The 21,296-nt window shown below is 38.4% G+C and overlaps 1 protein-coding gene across 1 annotated transcript in view; it reads left to right on the forward strand.

The window, feature by feature from the left end:
* Positions 1-21,296, forward strand: part of MTMR7 (myotubularin related protein 7) — a 68,927-nt gene that overhangs the window by 27,408 nt on the left and 20,223 nt on the right. The window contains exons 2-5 of the mRNA XM_009335195.1: positions 11,120-11,242; positions 12,317-12,479; positions 16,302-16,459; positions 18,030-18,158. Coding sequence (XP_009333470.1) covers positions 11,120-11,242; positions 12,317-12,479; positions 16,302-16,459; positions 18,030-18,158 — 573 coding nt within the window. The remainder of the gene's footprint in view (positions 1-11,119; positions 11,243-12,316; positions 12,480-16,301; positions 16,460-18,029; positions 18,159-21,296) is intronic.

Consider the following 21,296-nt stretch of genomic DNA (forward strand, 5'->3'; position numbering starts at 1 on the left):
TTCCCTAATATTGTTACCTGTGCAAAATTTATTTGTATTACAGACATGTTTGGCCCAATAGTGTTATTCTGGTAAGGCAGTACAACCCTACATCCTGCTGCTGGAATTTCAAAATATCACAACATTATCACACTTTTCTCCCTTTTCTTTGAGCTTGGAGTAGGTGGCATAGGTAAAATTGCTGCATGTTCCATAACGATCCTATTTTGTTAAAGTGGGTCGTAATTTTTCTATTGGCAACATAATGAAATATTATCTAGATGATTGTATGCCACTGTGGTTTTTCAAGTAACTTGTTTGTTACAGAAGACTAGAACTAAAACTTCGGAGTGCAGTTTCAGCTGAAATTTCACTGTTCTGTTTATTTGGGTGAAGTTTGCATTGTTTTTTTCTTCTGTTTGTTTTTGCCTTTTGGGCATCACTACTTATGGGATGAGGTTTTTACTATTTAGCATTAGGTATATAATTTAAGAACAAAGGCTCCATGGACATAGTTAAAGGAATTTCCAGAATCTCATTAGACTAGATTCACAGTCTCCATTCACCATTTATTCTTCATGTGCATAAACTTCTAACTTCTTAAGATACTGAAACTTGGCATTAATACCTTCTTCATTTTCTGTTATAATGATCAACTTCATCTGTTCACTACTCTTAGATCTGTTTTCTCTCTTCTGTAATGTGAGTCATATTTCTCATACTGGTATATTAATATACATTCTCTTGAATGTATAATGAAGAAACAGAAAATCACTTTTGGTCCTCTTCATCCATCTCTCTGTTCTTAATCTTTGGTCATCCCATTGGAAGTGTCACGTGAAACAGGTAAAGCTGTTAAAACATGTCATATATTCATCATCTCAAAACTCTGTGCCTGTGTACTAGTAAGAGTCTGTAGGATAGTTGCCCATTTATATAATAGCTATTCAATGTTTACTGGTTATATCTCATCTACAGTGGGCCCAAAAGCACACTGACCTTTGTGAGGTGAATGACTTACCAAGTGAGCAGAGGAGCTGTTTTACTAGATCAGACTAGTGGTGCTTCTAATTTTGTAACCAAAACATCTGATTCAGACTACTAACTAACAGGCGATGTAAAGGGAAGTGAGGGAAAGCATGATCCATCTGGGAAGATGCTTCCAAATTTATGTCCTGATGCATGAACACTGATGGACCCAGTGGTCCTAATCCAAAGGTCATCTAAGGCAATGAAAGAATTCCTCTGGCTTGAAAAGACTCCGGATCTAGCATTTTGTCTTTTATGGTTTTGGTTCTATTTTCACTTGGTTTTCTTCATTTTACATTCCCCTTAGCATTAGGACCCTTCTATTCTGAATGCTTTTTCACTTTTGAAACTTGATTTTCATATATATGCCTGTTTCCAATATGCACTTTATTTCTGTTTTGGTTGTAGTGTTGTTGTTGTTGTTGTTTTTAAAATCAAGTCTTTCTCCAAATACCTTGTTTTTCCCACATCGTGTGGGTGGGAAGGCACTTTCTCCCTTGTGAGATCCATATGCTGACTCATTGTATTAATTGGAAAGGTAGTTTGTCTTAAGATTTCTAGTTTTGTGTCTATTCCTTTTAGATTTAGATTGCTCTGTTAAGTCCACAATAATATAAATATTTTCCTAATCCTGGAATTGGCAGACCTCCTTTGGATTTTCTATGCCAGACTTTCATATTTCCAATAATATGACCCTCAATAAAGAGGCAGCTGGATAAAGTCATAAAACAAGTTCTAAAAAACATGGATAGCCACATACTTTAATTTGCTGTCTTGGTGTCCGTGTCTAAACCAGTAACTCTCAAACTTATTGCACTTAAAAAATGGTGCTGAAAATCATTAAGACAGCATGTCTGCAGGGTACTCTTTGATTTCTGTTTATGCATAGTAGGAGACTGAGGTTGGAGCAGAGGATTTGGGAAGTTTGGCTTCGGAGCGGTCAGGGCTGGAATCTCTAAGCCTGCTGTTAGTGGACTCGAGTGGGTGGTATTTGATCTATCAGTGTCTGTAAGCTAAAGGAATGATCTGTTTGCAACAGAAAATACACACTGACATTCCCTGGTGTGCAGGTGTATTCTGCTGCGAAAGCCAGATCCTACCATGAGAAAAGGGAGTCCTACAAATCCATCTTTAATGCAAATCTTTTGCGGCTGGCACAGCTGAAATGGCCTGGTACTGCTGCTCTAAAGTAGACTGCTGAACAGGGCATAATTTTGAACATGCAACGGAGCAGCCTGTATCAAATGGAGGAATTTAAACGTACATTTATTTTCAGTGTCCCTTCGCTGCATGCAGAATTCTTTCTCCCTACTCCAGCTTACTGCTGTAAGCAATACAATAATTTTCTGTATATTTTTTCAGAACTAAATCTAAACAATTTTGGCAAATGTAGTAAGATTTACTGACTTGAGGAAGCACTGTTTTTCCTAAATTAAAGTTGTTCAGTAGGGTTTTTAATAGAACACACAGAAAAGCTAGGAAATTCCTTATTTGTTCTTTTCTCGTTTTCTACATAAATGGGATCTAGTATGGACTGGAAGAGGAAACACATTATGGAAGAGCTTTGTGTTGCAATGTTGACACCGCATTGCAATGCTATATACACTTGTAATAAGTTGCTGTTGACTGCATCAATTATACAACTGCTCCTCAGCTATATCTGATAATATGCTACGGACCTCCCAGTTTTTCTAGATCTTAGCAGACAATAGGGTTTTTTTAATCCAAATTGTTAGGTAATTTTTTCACTGTCTTACTAACATTACAAATCATTCCTTATAATTTTTTTCAGCTCTTTTCCAGTAAGATTACTTAGGTTTTTCTTGAATATTTTCCCCCATCCTCAGGTTTGCCCTGAGGAAACTTTTTACTATGTAGAGCTTAAAGTGTCTTTACTTAAGTTTAATAATTTTGGTATTTTTGGCTTTGGTTGATTCTTTTGACATATGCAACCATCTGACTCCGTGTTACAGATTGATTGTGCATTATTTTACTGCACTTGGGAAATCTTTTCAGAGACGGAAATATAAAAAAGTTACATGGATCAACTACAGTTTTCATGATTCTTATGAAATAGAGTAGAAACCACATTAAATGGCAGCATCAATTGGCAATTCGGTTTTTCTTTATTCTTGTTCCAAGATTATGCAAAAAGATCACTTACTGTATATTTTGTTTAATGAATACAACACTACAGTATCTTTGTGTGAAAAAAAATGTAATAGCATTTGGTCTTTTGCATGTTGTATTTTTTCACTCTCAGGAATTATGCTAAATACATGGATAGCTGGGGTCAATCAGGGTGAAGAAAGCTCAGATATTCCACTTGGCCTCAAACCATACCAGCTGTGCTCCTTTTTTCTCATTAGGCTCAGGCTTTTGGCTTGCACAAGCTCTTCCCTTAGCTTTTGCATGCGTGCAGTGCTGAAGCCAGTCAGAGTCCTGTCAGTAATTCCCAGGATTCGGCTTCTTCTTGCTTTTACTTGCATGTGTAACATCATGAGGTGAGTAGGGAAGGCAGCTGAAATCGCTGGGTGGTCTAGGTGCCCAAGGGAAGATGAAGACCTAGGCGGACCAGAAGAAGCCTTTCTAGGGCTACATGGGTGCCACTAACAACGGAGGCCCAGCCCCGTTCCTTGGCTTTCGGTCAACCTTTTCAGCAGCATAGACCATTGTGAAAGCGGTCTTTCTTTGCCCTTGAAGAATCACTGAAACTCCTTCGTACAGTCAAATGTCAAGTTACTTGATCAGCTTTTATCTGGAAAATGCTTCGACAGGCTTTTGTTGTAGAGCAATTAATTTTAACTGGCTGAACAACAGAGAAGCTCCTGAGGATGTGGCCTGAGCTAGGACTTTCCTTGCTTACCTTTAATTAGCAGCTTTGTCCTGGCTGGGAGGGTTTTCTGGCTTTTCTTCCTTTTGTGTGATAAGGAATTAGAGGAATTAATAACGGTTCCTCCTAAAGGAGTGGGGAGCACTTGCTGATACATGGGAGCAGAGCTATTTTATTCTTGGCTGCCAGATAGGTTTTTCTGCTTGTGTTCTCCTTCCAGATGCACAGTGATAATTGTAACGGGCAGCTCGGCGATTACCATGGCAGAACTGGCAGTTAAAGTGTCTTCTACTTCAGGTTTAGCTAATAGACGGGAAGCAAACACACAGACCGAAAACCTATGTAGTGAGAATAAAACTCTCTGAGATGTTTTTTCCTGATTCAAGACTTGGTTTTATTTGAAAATCCTACAGTAGAGACCGTTTTGTCTCACGTAGCATCTCCCTGCTGTACACAAGTGGTGGTGTGTCAGGAAGCAAAACTATGTGGGACTGAGGTTTCGCTCCAAGGCATAGTTTTTTCCAGTCTGACCAATCTGCTGTACAGCTCTGCTGCTGTCTCCTTTCAAAAAAAAGCTCTCTCCTTGCCCTACTAGACTCTGAGTGCACAGTCAAAACTGATCCTGCATCTGAAGAAGCTTTCCCATGTTATGAACAGCATGAAAAGGTAGCAGTAACTTCTGCATTTTTTTATGATGCTGCCATGTGTTTGGAGATACTGATACACCTTAAAGAAGTGAGAATGAAGGTAGCATATTCAAGAAGCATTTAAAAACAGAGCTTATTGAAGAAGTAATCTATACTGAAAATGGAAACAAATTGGGGTACACAGATATTTTTAGGAATAACATTTTGGCACGCCAACTTTTCTGAACACTTTCAGGGTCATATCTTTGCCATTCTTCCTTAGGTGGGAGTCCCATTGAAACTAGTGGGAGTTGTGCCTGAATAAAGCTTTGACCCATGCTTTTCACTAATATGACATCTTTTTCTTGAATGGCCTCCTAGCAACCTTGTTCATAAGTCATTTGTCATGTTTATTCTCTGAGTAAAAAGTGCCTTCCATCTGTTCTTAATCTGCATTCCCTTTAACGTCTATTTTTGCCTCCTTTTTTCTGTCATCTGTGTTGCATTGAAAATAGAGTTTCTGGCCAACTTTATATATCCCCAAGTAAGGGGTTGTAATCATTGAAATAAATCTCTTGGCAGTCTTTTCTTTAAGCCTAGACAACCACAGTCATCAGGCAAAAATAAATGACAGAGGGCAACAGCTTCAAATAAATTATTGAAGTTTTTACTTAGATGCCACTCTCCAGACTGGCTTGGCTAATGCTTTCTTTTTTGCTCCTTGAGCTCTTCCAGCTCTCAGCTTTACAGGCTGATTTTGCTCTTTTTTATCCTTTACCTAGTATTTTCTGATCTGGTCTCTCTCACCAGCTGTTCATTTTAGGCAAAGCACATGTGCATGGTGTATATGCTTTTTCCTGACGTGTGTCAGTACATACATGATTTCTTAGGTTATCTAATAAAGTCTGCAATAGTTTTGATGAAAAAAATGGAGCACTTTTTGGAGAAAAAGCAGGAGACAAATTACTACAGTGTCTTTTTCTGATATTGAATTTAATTTTTTTTACTATTAATGCTGATTTCTCAGCATGCTGTTGCTTTTTAGGTAGAAAAACTCAGCTTCTTCCAAAGCACTATTGCAACGTGTGTTCCTCTTGTGTGGAAATGAATGTATTCCTGTTCCCTCTAGACCATTTAAAGACACTGTTTGACTTGGCTTTCTTTTCCTGATTGGGAGGGTGGAGAAGAAGCAAGAAGGCTCCTTCTTTGAATCCTTTGATCAGCAGAATGAAATCTAAGTCTGAGGCTAGCTCTATTTTACTTCTTTCTTTTTTTTTTCCCTGTCCATGGGTGAAATATACTGCTTTTTCAGAAAGTTTGAGTAACTGGAAACTAGGCAGAAGAAACACATATGGAGCTCAGATGAAAACCATGTAAATCCATACAGGGGGTTATGCAGAGAGTTTTTAGAATGAGCTCCTGAGAGCTTAGAGACCCTTACTGCTCCTGAAGGCACTTCATGCCACTTACTCACTATAAATCAGAATTGTGGATTTGAATGCAGGTAGAGTTTAGACTTAAGCAGTTCCCTTTCCCTTTGGAAATGATGTTAGATATGATAAGGTGGTTCATGAGGCAAGTTATTAGGAAACCTGCTTTATTTTTCTCATACTACAATCACAGATTGACATATCAAGTGAGAACTAGGCAAGGTTAATCAACGAATCATGCTAATTTTTATTGAGCCAAATTTTGAGGTTCTCAGTAATTTTAACTGACTCTTACTGTACTCTTCGAGGTCAGCAGAAATAAGGGCTAGCTAAAAATTCAGTCTGCTGCATTGTCTCACAAACAGTACTTTTTCCTTGGTGAGCCTAGTAGGAGAGCTCATTCTGAGTTGTACTTAGCCACACTGAAGTACTGAAGAATTGAGAAGCTCTTGTTAAGATGCAGAAAACATATGACATTTTGGATGCTGTGCTGTGTCACAAAAAAATCTGTCAGTATGAAAAATTCAATATTCTCAAATAAATAGAAACTGCCAAGAGCTCCCCTTAACCAGAGCAAAGAAACAGACAATTGGACCAAATATGTCTGTGTTTCTGTACAAATATTAAAAGTCTGAGAAAAAAAGTGTCAAAACTAGAGTTACTGTTATAAATGAGAATGTTGATGTAACAGACACATTAAAAACTTAGTGGAAGAAAAATAATCAACATGACAGGCTAATATCAGTGACAAATTACATGGGAAAGACAGGTAAAGTCATGCCTGTCAAAGAGCAGGGGTTTTTTGTCTTGAAGAAAACTTAGAGTCAAATCTCATAGATTAACTATGTCACAAAAGCAGAGTCCCTACAGATTGAAATTACAAGGCTAAATAAGAAAAGTAGACCTGTAGCACCACAGGACTGCAGTACAGTATTAGGACTGTAGTATCAACTGTCTACTTAAATGGTGGCATTGCCTTTGGCAACCTAGACAAGATCAAACAGGCATGAAGGCAGGAAATGCAATAACAATGGGAGACATCATTTACCAAACTGAGATTGTGTAAATGGGCTGGGAGGTGATTCTGAGTAAAATTTTAGGTTTTGTAAATGATTGCTTATACATAGGCTATTTGTTTATCTTGAAAAAAGGAAAGTAATTCTAAGTAGTTCTAAATAACTCTAGGACCTGGTCTTAAGCAGTGACAGAAAAACCTGGTTCAAAATACAGCTAAAACCTCTGTGTGACAGCAACTAACGTACTTAGATGCAGTATTCTTGAAATAGCAAACAAAAAGGGAAAAAATCTCCCATGGCAATGTTTAACTTCAAAGAGGAAACTACATAAGAATGTGAAAACTGTTTAAAAAGAAAGAGCCAAAAATTAAAATGTTTACAGGAGTCATGAAGATTGTTTAAATATGGGAGCTCACTGCAAGCTGACTTCCAGAAAAAGGCTTTAAAAGACCAAAAAAAGGTTTGCATAGCTGAACAGCAGGGTGAAGGAGTAAGAGGATGTCTCTTATTAAAAGGACTTCTTTTAATAAAAGTAAAAGGGCTTTCTTCAAGTTGAAGTTGTGCTTAAATGAGGAAAGTAAAGCATAAACAAGTTAAATATATAAACAAAATAAGGCAGGCCAAAAGAGATTTTGAAGAACAACTTGGCAAAAACTAGTAATAAAGCCATTTCCAAGCTGTCTTTAAGTACGTAAAATCTTGACAGAAAATCTACAGGACTAGTAAGTGATCAAAGTAGGGAAGGTATTTAGGGGCATACCCATTCTGGCATATTTCTCTGTCAAGAACATATCAGAAGATTTGTCACCAATAAAAGCATTATTAGAAGGGATTTCAGAAGAAACTGGCAACAATGAACAGTAAAATATGTTCAGATGGTATCCATGCAAGTTAAAAGAACTAGAGTACAAAACTGTCAAGCCAGTAACAATGGTGTAATGCTTAAAAGTTTCCCGGTCTGAAAAAAATGGAGATGATAAATATGAGACCTAATCTGAAAAAATTAGTAGGAGCTGCAATACTTCCTAGGCCCCCTTCTAAATCATTAGATTTATGGATAAGTATGATAAAAAGGGGAAGAATCGGCATGGCTTTCATAGAGGAACCCAGAATCTCTAAAATTTCTTTGAAAAAGTAACTGAACATATGGATGAGGGAGATCCATTCGATAGAAGCTAGTTGGTCTTCCAAAATTCATTTAAGCATGTCCTTCATAAAAGGCTCCTGAAGAAACCGAAGTATCATAGGGTAAGAGATATGGGCCTCTCAGTAATAACCAGTTAAAAAATAAGAAGCAAATAGTAAGAATATATTGCCCATTTTTGTGATGGAGGGAATTCATCACTAGAGATCCAACGAATCTGTAAGAGCCTGTGATGTTCAACTTACAAATGTTTTGAAAGATACAGGGAGGGGAGGAGATGCCAGAGGTGGCAAAGTTCACTGATAGTACTTAAATTATTCAGGATAGGAGAAATTAAAGATTGCTGTAGGGGTTTGCAGCAATGTCTCATGATACTGATGGACAAAATTAATCATTGATAAATGTAAAATAATACGCGTAGGGAGGTCTTAACTTATATATGCAGACATGACTTGGAGTTACAATTGCTATTTCTAAAAGAAGAAAATAAAACTCCCACTGTATTCAGCAGAGGACAAAAAAGCAAACGTTTGAAAAATTTAAAAAATTGCATAGAGAACAAAACAGCAAACATCACCGTTCCACTACATAAAACTGTCGTACACCCAAATCTTGAAGAGGCCAAAAGTACAAACAGAATTCAAGAAATAAACCTCTTGTAGGATAATCAGAAGTGTGGAAGAGCTTGTCTGGAATAGCTTCCATAAAGGTTGCAACTACATAAAGTTGGGCTCTTTAGCCTGGGAATGAGCGGATGGAGGGAAGGATCTGTAACAGCATGTGTGGCACAGAGAAAGTAAATGAGGAACGACATTCCCTGTTTACAAAATCGTTCACTGAATGCATGGTGCACCTGCCATTGGTGGCAGTTTCAAAGCAAGCAAGTAGATGTCTACTTTGCTTGTGTTTCATGGCCTAAACTACCTCAGTTTGTAGGGTGGTATCTGGGGGTGATGACTGCCTTGTGCATGATCAGAGCCTGTACAGCAGAGTCCTCGTTGGCTGGACTGTGGTGTAGGTACCTTTTTTGTCCAGGCAAACCTCATTTTTTGTTGTTGTTATTTGTGGGTTCTTTTTAGAGTTGAGGACTGCCTCCATCTTCATTTTGTATCATCCCTGCTGTTTTATATCTCCTCTTTTGCTTACTACTGATTGCTTAACTGGGTGAATGCTGTGTTTCTTCCATTCCTCCTCACCCCAATACATGACCTCTGAAGTAGATGGTCCTGGGAGAAGACTTTATCCATGCTTTCTAGCTGTTTTATTTTTGTTTAAAGCAAATTATATCTGGCCTTGAGGGAGAAGACTTGGTTTTATTAATTGTTTGATTTTAAGCATTTTGCTACCAAACTGGCTTATTTTGGTTTTAAGAATTTCTTTATTCCTATTTTTAAAATAGTGCAATGTATTTGGAATACACATTGTAAATGTGTAATTCTTAGGTGCTGGCATCATTCTGTTTCTGGTGTGATTTCAGTGGAATTATTTCTGCAAAATTTTGAGAATACATGGCTACATCCCATCTCTGAGAGCATTTTAGGAAGTTTCTGTCAATCTAATCTGGAATCTCTGCAGAGATTGATTTTTCTGATCCTCTCATTCTTTTTTCTTTGTATTTGTTGCACCCAGTTCTAGTTTTCAGGAAATTGGTGCAAAATTACATTTATTTCAATGCAAAAGTGATAAGGTCTTCTTTAACTTTTTTCTTTTTTTTGTTTGTTTTTTGTTCCCCTTTTCCATTTTCTTGGAGCAACATTTAAGTCAGCTTCTGAACTTCAAGCACAAGACTAGTCCCTTTTGATTTTAATGGGGGCGTATTTCTTCAGCAGTTATCAGCCTCAAGTCCTGAAAATAACTAGGCGTATAAAAGAAATTGTAAGTCTTGAGTGAAGAGTTGAAGAGAGGATGTAGAGAAGACTAGCCAGTGTATTGAAGATTTTTTGCAGCAGTGGGCAGGCTTCATAGATCTGTGCTGCTGCTTGCGTGAAAAGCATGTGTTCTGGTACAATTCCAACATTATAAAACCAGAAGACACCATTTTGATAATTTACTACAAGCTATATGATCTTGACCATCAGCATTCCTTGGTTTAACTTGTTTGAATTAGGTATGTTTTTTAGGAAAAACAACTAATTTTAGTTCTAAAATTGTTGTAGTAGGAAACCCACCAAACCTGTGGTAGCAAATTGTTAACTGTTTTAGGGAGTTTTATCCCATTGAATATCCACCTTGTTGATTTTTTTTATTTTTCTAGTTTCTCAGTCGGAAATGCCATATAACGTCAGCTAAATGCCTATGACACATGCCATATACGAAACATTAATGGTGTACATGCCACAAGCTTGTTATCTGAGAGTTAATAACGTATTAGGGACTCGCCTATTGTCAGGAGTCTAGCAGAGAGAGAGCACCCATTTTGTGTCCAATGAGCCAGGGCAGTGGGTGTTAAGTCCTTGATTCCCATTGAAAAGTGACTGAAGGCAAAAATTTCTGGTGTGACCACTGCTGTCAGCCTTAGTAGAGGCGTAGGGCCAAACGCTGAAACATTTTTTTGAACTGTCAACAGAGACGTGCCTAGGAACCTGAGTGAGACCCACTGAAGAAAGACACACTACCACTATCACCTCCTGCTTGCTATTATTTTTTTGGTTTAGCTTCCTATGTATCACTGATAATTCTGGAATGGCTTGAATGGACAACATGGAGCTAGGGTTTAGCTGAAGCCAGGCTTTGCCTTGCTGTCACAGGGTTTTGGTAAGGTGAGATAACAGGAAAGAGCCCAGGTGAGAAATTGTCTTTGGAAGTCTTTGCTAACAGATTTTTGGATACAGAGGTACCACAAGAGGGGGGAAAATGAACATTAAGGTCGATCTGGAAATAGATGGCATAATATAATCATATTTTCTCATACAGTTATACTGTTCTGATAGTCATTTCATATGGTACTGAAAAGAACTTACTTTGTTTGTAATGGACAAACTGTGGATGTTGAGATCTCACCATGGCAGGCTATGTCATAGCCTAATTATTTCTTTTTTTTTCTCTGTCATTTCTTTGTGTAGGTGGAAAATGTTCGGTTACTTGATCGTTTATCTTCAAGAAAAGCTGCACTGGGGACCTTGTATTTAACAGCTACCCATGTCATATTTGTGGAGAATGTTTCTGAAACTCGTAAAGAAACCTGGGTATGAATTTTTGGGTTTTTTCAGTTAGCTGTAAGTGCGTGGCACTTTATTGATGGTAATTTGAAAATAACTTGCAAATAGCTTTTAAAACAATTTAAACACAGTAAATTAGTTCAGATGGATGCTTTTATAACTTCAGAGCATGTGAAATTCCAGGCTGGTAATTTTTGAAAATTTTCCATGGATTCTGGATATCGCAACACAGTAAGAGGAGTGGAAGGATCTTCACCATACAAATACCAGATGTGATTGACCAAGGAACAGCTGCTGTAAACTACAGCGTTGCTCCTAATGGTCCAGGAAGAACTGAGGAGAAATGCTTTGAATGTGAATTACTACCTTGACTCAGTCAGCTCTTGCCTCTCTCCCTAACTGCTTGTGCTGGATCAGTGATTTTGTTGGTTTTTTTTGGTTTTTTGGGTTTTTTTGCATAATGTAGTATTTTGAGTTATCTATTTTGATGGACCAATAACATATGTTGCATGTGTATATATATAGGCACAGATATAGCTCCGGTATCATACCATTTGAGAGTCTTTTATGTAGCTTAATTATGAACCCTTTGTCCAGTTTTGTACTAATTATTAACTCCATCCTCTTTTGGTCCCGCTATTCCCCTCCTGATTCTTAATGTAATGTTTCATTTCATCTGATGCAGTATTTAAAATTACATCAGGACTACCATTCTGCCCATGAGGAGGCCCAACATTTTAGTCTTATCTAACTGATGCTGGTTTATCTTCTCACCATACAGAGAGGTGAAAAGAGCTCCTTTTCTGACAACTGTTAGCTTACACTAAAACAAACAAACAAAAAGCTTTGGATAGCATGACCAGGCTAATGTTTGAGCAGCTGAAACACTCCAGAAGCGCTTCTTTGTCTCTAGGCGATGTATCAGGTGCTGCTTGACCCTGAAGCTGGAGATAGGAACAAAACTACAAGAAGAGGAGCGTGAGGATTTTCTGAAACAATAGTGGAAGCTACTGCGCCTGCCCTGGCACATCATTATAAATAATTATTTTTCTTCCTAAAGATTTTAATCACTTGGTGTAACCATTTTCAATTCCCTCGCAGGTTCTTCACAGCCAAATTTCCTCTATTGAGAAGCAGGCCACCACTGCCACTGGTTGCCCATTGCTGATCCGCTGCAAGAACTTCCAGGTCATCCAGCTGGTCATCCCTCAGGAACGAGACTGCCATGATGTTTACATATCTCTGATACGTCTGGCGCGACCAGGTATGAGAAGGAAACTGGCACAAAAGTTGATCCTCATCCTGAAGAGGGAGAATATAATGGAAGACATGTAGCTGTGCATCTTTGCGCTTTACAGTTTAAGAAAAAAGGCTTCATTAGAGATGTGTTATGAGAGAAAAGGTCTCTGGGCAGACGAGCATATTGAAATAATCACTTATGGAGCAACGAAGAAAGCACATTAAAACAAGTAGTTCATTCCATAAAGTCTGTCATGAACTTTTGTTGAAAATAATACTCTAGGCTATCACTGGCCATAAAATACGTTATAATGCTATTTTATGTGTAACTGTTGTTTACGGGATGCCTTGTTACCTGTGAATTTAGGAAAATACTGTCAAGTCTCTAAATCCAAGGAATTTTCATGTTCCTGCTGTGACAAAAAACTTACGATATAACTAGTGGTCATGTCAAGGTCTGAATTTTCCCTTTCTGTGCTGTGCATAAATTTCTTAAAATCAGTGAAAGCTTTTGCAGCAAGTAGTTGATTTATCCCATTGGACTGCCTGTGCTTATTATTACCTAGGTTTTGAATTTCTGAATTCAGATCAAATTTCTTTTGAAACCTTTCCTCTTTTCAATGAAAATCCAAATGTTGCAGCGAAGTCCAACATCTGAATCTCTGCGTTATAGCTGCTCTCCTAAGAACCAGTTGACAAGGCTTCTGGATTGTTTGTTTTAAATGATAGCTGTGGAAATACAACACCAACCTCTGTCCTTTACTATTATTTTGACAGTATGCAAAGGAAACATTTACCACAGTCTGTACAAAACTGACAACATTGGCTTTAATTTTTATCTTGCCAGGAGAACACCAATTTTATCTTATTGTGGACTTGGCAGTGTTAGGTTTACAGTTGGACTCAATGATCTTAAGGATCTTTTCCAACCTAAATGATTCTATGATTCTATTCTATGATCTAGTGTGTAGCGGGGGAAAAAATTGCACAGTCAGCCAGCACAGCTACTGAACTTCATAAAGTACCTTCTATAATTAGGACAGTAGTAGTAGTAGTAATATGCAACTGCAGCAGATGTAAGTTGATATGCTAGGTGATGCAAGATGAAAGTAATCAGAGAAATTTAAAAACAATGAGACAAATTCAGTCAGTGGTTCTGCTGATGTAAATCTGGATTAATTCCACAGGCCACGTCTGCAAGTATGTGTTCATGCATGCTGGAAGGAATGCAATTCTGTAATGCCCTTTCCTTGGAGCCAGGAGGAGGTGTGCATACTGCCATGCACTAGAACAGGACACTTTGATACGGGCATACAGAGTGACGAAGGGAAGAATAGATATGAACCCTGAATACAAGTTCAGTGGCAGACTGCAATGGACAAGAAGGTTCGAATGAAGAAGATGCAGTAAGAGCACCGTAGAATTAGCTCTTTGCACAGTTCAGCTGCACAGTAGTTTTCCTTGTCCAGCAAAATATCCGATCTTCATGTGAGGCAAGATAAAATCTTGCTTACTTAAAATTAGAAGGCTCCAATTGCCAGTTGAGCCAAATGTACTCTGACAGTGCTCTGCTGTGTCGTTTTGTCTGGGCACAAAGCTGTACTTTCTTAAGGTAATACTCAACATTATAAGGTACCCTTTACTCCATGAGGAGAAAATTTGACTCATTCAGGCTCTATTTTTAGTTCTCTGCCATTCATTCCACCATAGCTGAACCTGAGTGAAGCCCATCTTGTGTACTGGCTTAATATATTCTATGTTACCTGATGTCCTAGTTACACTAAAGGAGCAAATTTGTGTTTGATTTTATTCTTGCCAGCTGTTAATAGCATTTTAATAAGGTAAAGCTGTCAGCTGAATTCGGTCTTTTTGCTTAATTAACCCATGTTTTGAAACAAGCTGACCATAACAGTTATTACAGGTGTAATAGCAGGATTGCAGACGCTTATGGCAAAATAACCGTGAAAGATTAGGGAAGGTCCTAGAAGTGCTGGAAAAGAGCTGATAACTGAGCTTTAAGGCACTGACTGTTAATGCTTTAACATTTTTGTTACTACCTATAGATACCATCATGTAATAATACTTGTAACATTGAGTCAGACTTCTGTCATAAATAACCTGGGTATATTTTAATAGATGGACTTTTAAAGGCTTCCCATGTGCCTGTGAACAGCAGGTCCAGTTGGAAAGAAAATCCAGATGCTTCTGACAACAAAGCAGTAAAAACAAGAGCTCAGATTGCTACCACAAGCACTTTATTAAAATGAGCTCAGATGTATTTATGGATTATGCTAAAACTTTATGTTAGCAGCTGAGAAATAAATCAGACTGTCTTCCTAATCTGTGCCATGACAGAAGTTGGAAATCAGAGTACAGAAAGAGTTTGAACTGTCAGACAATGTGCAAATCATTCTTTTCTTTCTCCTTACTCATGACTTTGTTGACTTTCAGTACTTTCCTGACAGAGTTAACATGAAGTTTTCTTTCCTTATGTTCATACTTTTGTGTGTGTATATACAATCAATTTAATTGAAATTTATAAAAGCTAAATATAACTTAAATTACACCTTTAAAAGACGTAATCAAAATAGAAATAAAGACTTTCTATTGAAAAAGGTGGAAGCCTTATTATTATTAATATTGTGGTTATTTTTGTTGTTGTTATTTTTATATCTAAAAGTTCCTTACTGTAGTGTTTTAAGACTCTGCTTATTAGGTATAGATTATTAGGGAAAAAAGTGTAGTATTTTAATTTACTAATCTTGTTAAAATTATGTTGTGAAACACCTGTATCAGTGGGGAACTATGAAATCAGAGAGGACTCAAGTTATGATTTACTTTACTTCAGTTCTAAAGTTAAAGCTTTCTGTTGGTCAGAAGTTTTAAGGAACTTAGAGCAACAGGATGAAACGTGCCCTCATGACATAACAATATCTTAAGCATCAATGAGAACGTTAATTTCAAGCTATATACTGAATAGTTATTCATATTGGTGACAGTTGGCATTTAATGGCAATGGTGTTTGGCTGCCATTGGTCACCAGGATTAAGATACTCATTAGCATAAATACAGATACACTCCTAAAAAAAGTTAAAAACTCAAGCACCAGTAAAATTTATTATATGGTCCTTGACCGAGGGTGACAGGTGGCACAGCTACTTAAACAAGTTCATGGTCGTGATGAGATGATTGATGTAACATATGCTGTTTTTATGCTATTACAACATCTGGTTCATGAATACCTTTGCTAATAATTCAAGAACAGAATTTTGCAGTCCACAAAACTAAAATGTCATTAAACCTATCGTAAACTTCCCTATTTAGGGACAAAGGCTTCTGAGTTAGTTCATTTTTGGAAGATTGTGCTGCATAGTCCATTGTTCACAGCTTTTGTCTTTACCACAGGACAGATGTTACGTTAATGAAGGGACTTCTAAGCTACCTCTGGCCAGTAAATTCTTTTGCAGAACAAATGCTTATTCTGGCACTGACTTTAGTTTTCTTTGGATGAAAGCATATTATCACTGATATTTTCTCTTTGTGCTGCGGGAGGCTTTTGCAATTCAGTGGAGAAGAGGTCTAGCAGAACAGTAAATTTTAAGTAGCATTACTAATAAGGCACATATTTTGCAACATATACAAGTAACAAAGCAGCACAGTACTTTCAAAGTATACTTGAAAATAGTTATAAGCCAGGATATGTGCTTTTGTCTAGCAAAGCATACTATTTTAAAAGAGAAACTAGATAAAGGACAATACCCAATTTTGGCTTTGAGGTGTGATTTTAGGTTGAGAAATCTGAAGTGTTTTACTGGTTTTGTTTGTTTGCTTTTTTTTTTCTTTCCAGTGAAATACGAAGAGCTGTATTGTTTCTCATTCAATCCAAAATTAGATAAAGAAGAACGAGAACAAGGCTGGAAGCTTGTGGACCTCAATGAAGAATACAATCGGATGGGTATTCCAAACAACTATTGGCAGATTAGTGATGTAAACAGAGACTACGGAGTGAGTCGTCGTGATTTTTCTGTTACAGAGGGTGTGAAGGGAATTGGCTGTCTGACTGTGGACTACCGAAGTCTTTAGATGCAGGATCCCTTTGTGCTCAGTGCTGTACACAAATGTAGTAAGGTGCAGTTCTTCCATTCTTTCACATAAAAAGGCACATAGAAAGGATGTGTCTTTATTTAATATAAGTGGAAATTAAGCACAGAAAACTTGTACACAGTAAGCTTTAAACATTAGTACTTGGCTGCCTGGGGAGAAGTTTAAATCATACCTAATGTTATGTGTCTGAATGAGCATTTTCCTGACATGTAGCGTTATATAAAATTACTACACAGTCATTTTAAGAAAAAAAAAATAATACTGGAAATAGTGAATTTGGCAATATTTTTTCCTCACTGGCCATCCTCGCAATCCTTTTGAAGCCTCTTTGATTGACTGTTAGTGTTTTTCACAGTCATCTGATGGGTCATATATCTTCCTAGCTGCCTGCTGTCCTGCCTAGTTCAGTCCTGTACGATTGAAGTCCCTAGAATTTTAATTAATTGTAAGAAATAATAACCAAAGTATTTTTGAAGGAAGTTTGTCCATGCACTCCATTGGCTCTGTTGCTGGAGGAGCATATCCATGTTAAGGAAAGCATGTGAAGTTCTCAGGGAAGACTGAATGTGCTGTCAGGGTTTGTTTTCTTTTTGTTAAATCAAGTGGAAAAAATGTTTGACCTCTTTTAAGATAAAGTGTAGGAAAAATGGCATCAGGAATAAAACCCCGTTCACCACAGCAGCATGTGTAACCACAAGCCCTTCCTTTCTTTCTCCTTCACTACATATCTCTGACTCTCTCAGAACCTAATTTCTTCCTGGGCATCCTAATTGCTTTAGTCATCTCAGAAAGTCCCAGGGAGAGACTGGATATCCTTTTGACCCCAGCCGGAATGCCACAGGCAGTATCAGGAAAAGGAAGTTAGACCAGGACCCCATTCGTTGTCCCACTTGTCTCCAGAGGAACTTCTAGGATTTTTTGCAGGCTCATTGGGTTCCTTTCAGAAGTGGTAGGCATTGTCAGGGCTGCTTGCCTTTTGGTATCCTCATTTCATACGGATTAATTTATTTTCTCGAAGTCCCTATTTTTTTATTATCAGATTTGCTGGAAAATTTGTCTCTGCAGTCCCCTCCCGTTACAATAGAGGGGTGTTTGAGAACTTCACCCATTCCCATCCTTACTTCCGCATTCTGCTACAGAGGAATCTGCAGTTGTAAATACAACCTTGCTGTACATAATGATGAATCTTTTCTGGTATGAATGTATGTTATACCTGTCTGTTCTCAACAAGGCATGAATTAACATTTGGAAATACAGCCCTTCAACCCTTCTGCTTCAGTTTTGCCATCTGTAAGTTAGAATTAATACTTTCCAGCTTCAAAAGACTGTTCTGAGAAGTGTCAGTGATGTGTATACAATGATTATGGAATATTCCCTGAGATTAGAGTTCCTTGGTATTTTGTTTTTGCTGTGGAGATGGCTAATGTTAGTTGTATTTTGTAGAGCAAATAAGCAGAGTTTTCTTTCACAGGTCTGTGACTCCTATCCTACGGAAGTGTATGTACCTAAGTCTGCAACTGCACACATCATAGTGGGGAGCTCTAAATTTCGGAGCCGAAGGCGTTTCCCAGCTCTTTCCTACTACTGCAAGGATAACAATGTAAGTGTGAGTTTGTAGCTTTGAAGTGTTCTGTTATTTTGGCCTTGCTTTCATAATTCTTCTAGTAAGATTTCACAAGAAGAAATCAGTGTTTATTCTAAAAAAAAAAAGAAAGATGATTAGTGTGGTTTGTACATATGGGCACACAGTGGAATTATGGTTAGTTTATTAACAGGCATTTACTGCAGTTATTTAAACCCAGCTTCATCATCCAGCTAACAAAAAAATGTGACCCCTGTATCACAAGGAAGTGGAGTAGTACAAGAGGTCCTGAAACATGGGTGGCAGAAGAGTGAAGGCCAGTAGCAGGCAGCTTAGCAGGTGATTGGGAGCAGAACAGAGCAATTTAGGAGCTGGTAGCCACAGTCTGAGAGCAAGTCAAGGAGGAGAAAAAGCTATACTTGCAACAATTACAGAATCAGGAGCAGCCTCTGAAGAAAAGATCTGTGAATAGACCCAAAAGGGATGGATGAAAGAGCTACCAAATTTTGGCTGATCAACGTGTCGTGGCTTTGTTGAAGAGACTCTCCTTGTCTGTAAGAGCAAGGAGTGCCACCTTCTCTCCTTGACAGATGTTCTCAGGGCTGAGCGAGGAACTGCCTCACTTGTCTGTGACCATTTGGAAAAAAACTTGAACCTAGACTATTTGCATTTCTGTTTCTGGCAGCTGAGGTAAAGGAGACCCTTGGACTGAAGGATCCCGTGGACTGAGCGTTTTTACATTTGCGTCCCAGCCCCCTAGGGACTGGCTTAGCTCAGCTGTCATTACCAGTTAGGAGGATGGTGTCCCCTTTGTACTCACAAAGGATCCGTGTATCTAACAGCTCCTTCTGTTTCAGTCCCAGGCTGGCAACTGCATTGAGAGGTCTTCCCTAGGGCTGGGAGGTGGCCAGGACTTCCCCAGAGACAGAGCTAATGTGGGATTACAGGGTCTCTGTAGAGTTTGCCACACAGGATGGGAGATATTTCCGTAGGATGTCACAAGCAGGAATCATAAGCTACAGCCTCCATAGAAATCTTATCTTTACAGTGGTCCCTGTCATAGGTTTAAGCTTCAGAAGGAAGGAATGAGACATTATTTTGACTCCTTCTTTATCGCTTATTTCATCAGAATTCTGCTTCCATAAAGATCTATGAATTTGACAACAAAACAGGAGGATAGGAAGATTTAAATAGTAAATACACTCTCTGCACAAATTGCATATTATCTTTAATATTTCATTAGGGCCAAAATTTTAAAAATTAATCACTTTGCATAATAAACTAAGTCCAAATATAGATATCTAGGATTCAAAACACTTGGACATTTCCAAATCTCAGTGAAAGAAAAGGTCTCAGGGATCAGCTAGATTCCAATATATAGTGATCCAGTTTGCATGAGTTTCATGGTTTCAGCCTGAATGTTTTCCCTGTTGTGGCTGGAGTTCAGGTTAAGGTTCAGACCACCAGGATCAGAAGTATTGTGTTTAGTCCTGGATCCTTCATGGTTCAAAGGGCTAGGAAAAGGGTTGGGAATGTTGGAGGAAATACCTCCTTGTGAGTTTGGAGGTTGGCATGAGTTGCCAGCTAACAGAGTAATGGGCAGGAGTGGGGTAAGATTAGTGATGGTAGACATTGAACAGCTATGGTTACAGCAGGTTGGGAAGAGGTCTGCTGCAGGCAGGGGAGACAGGTGCCACTCATTCAGTCTTTCATACCCAGAACTTTCCCATAGCTCTTTGGTACTGACAAATTCAATGATGATTGGACACCTTACTCTGTGTCTTACAGGATCTGTGTGAATATGATAAGATCAAACTCTGGAACTATCTGTTGAGCTTGTGCAATAGCAAAGCATGACCTCATCTCTTGCCCTACTCTTAAACATAGCCCAAGAAATTTTATAGACACATGTGCTCATCCTAAGCAGTTGGCCTGGGTCGGAAGGAGGTGATCTCTTCGTGGGTATCGTGGGTAATTATTCCCACTTATGATATGATAATGGTCACTACGTCAGCTTATCTTCCTAGTTTTGCAGTACTGGCAGTGCAGCTATTTCTTAAGCTGGGTCTAAACATGATCTTAACCCCAAGCCTAACAACAGACAAGCCATTCTCTCATACTGGTGCCAGCGCCTACCTTAGACCTTTGGGCCCCCAGGATGATATAATGTAGTGGGCTCCAGCCCATGCTTTCCTGAATCCTAACCTTCATCCACAACCCTAACTTTAACCTTAATCTTGAGGGCCATATCTGCCTTGTGTATGGTACGCTATGAATGAGAGAGAAATGTCTTCCTTCTATTAAAATGACAGGTTGTGGACATATTCATATGTACCTTTTGCTTCATGCAAAGGAGGTATATTAAATCACGGGAATGCGTGCTGATCAACAGGCAAGACTCTAGTTAACTAATAATGTTTGCAAAAACTATTAATAAAGTGTGATCAGGCTCTCACACAATTCAGGATTTCTGTATTAAAGATCCACATTTTACTGATTAACTACTGATAGTTCAAAGACTTGGTTGAAAATGAGCATGTCCCTTCTCACAGTAATAAATAATCTGTAGGGCAGTCTGCATGGGTCACGGCCTTCAGCAGGCAGATTCTCTTCATGCTCACCTCCCTGCTCACCCATTTCACATTCTGTTCCTTCTTTCCCAGTTTCATCTGGAGGTCTGCTCCTGATGGGTCTGTGGAGAACTCTCTTGCCTTCTTCAATAGCACTGATTAATAAATATACTCCAGGAGTCAGGCTGCCTGACCCACTTCCCATGCAGTAAGGTCTTTCTCCAGAGGCAGTGCTAAAAATACACAACCATCAGTGATCTAGCTGCATATTATGCATTTTTGTTTCCTGAACTCATGGTGTCTCAGGATGTTTAGTAACGCATGTATTGGCGCAAGTTGGGTGTCATCAGTATCACAACCGGCAAGTGTGAGTGACAGTGCAAAAGGACCCGTTCTTTATGTTGTATCAGCGTTCTTGTCATTGCAATGTTGTACTCATCACATCCTCTAGAGACCACCTTTCAGGAGTTATTCCACTTTAGGGAAATGCTATATTTAAAATAGCTCTAAAACTTGGATTCAAGACTAGATCTGGGCCAATAGGGTTGTATTGTTTTAATATTTCCTTGCCTTTTAAAAATGAATT

The sequence above is a fragment of the Pygoscelis adeliae genome, unplaced genomic scaffold (assembly GCF_000699105.1).
Source record: "Pygoscelis adeliae isolate BGI_AS28 unplaced genomic scaffold, ASM69910v1 Scaffold21, whole genome shotgun sequence".
Classification (NCBI taxonomy): Eukaryota; Metazoa; Chordata; class Aves; order Sphenisciformes; family Spheniscidae; genus Pygoscelis; species Pygoscelis adeliae.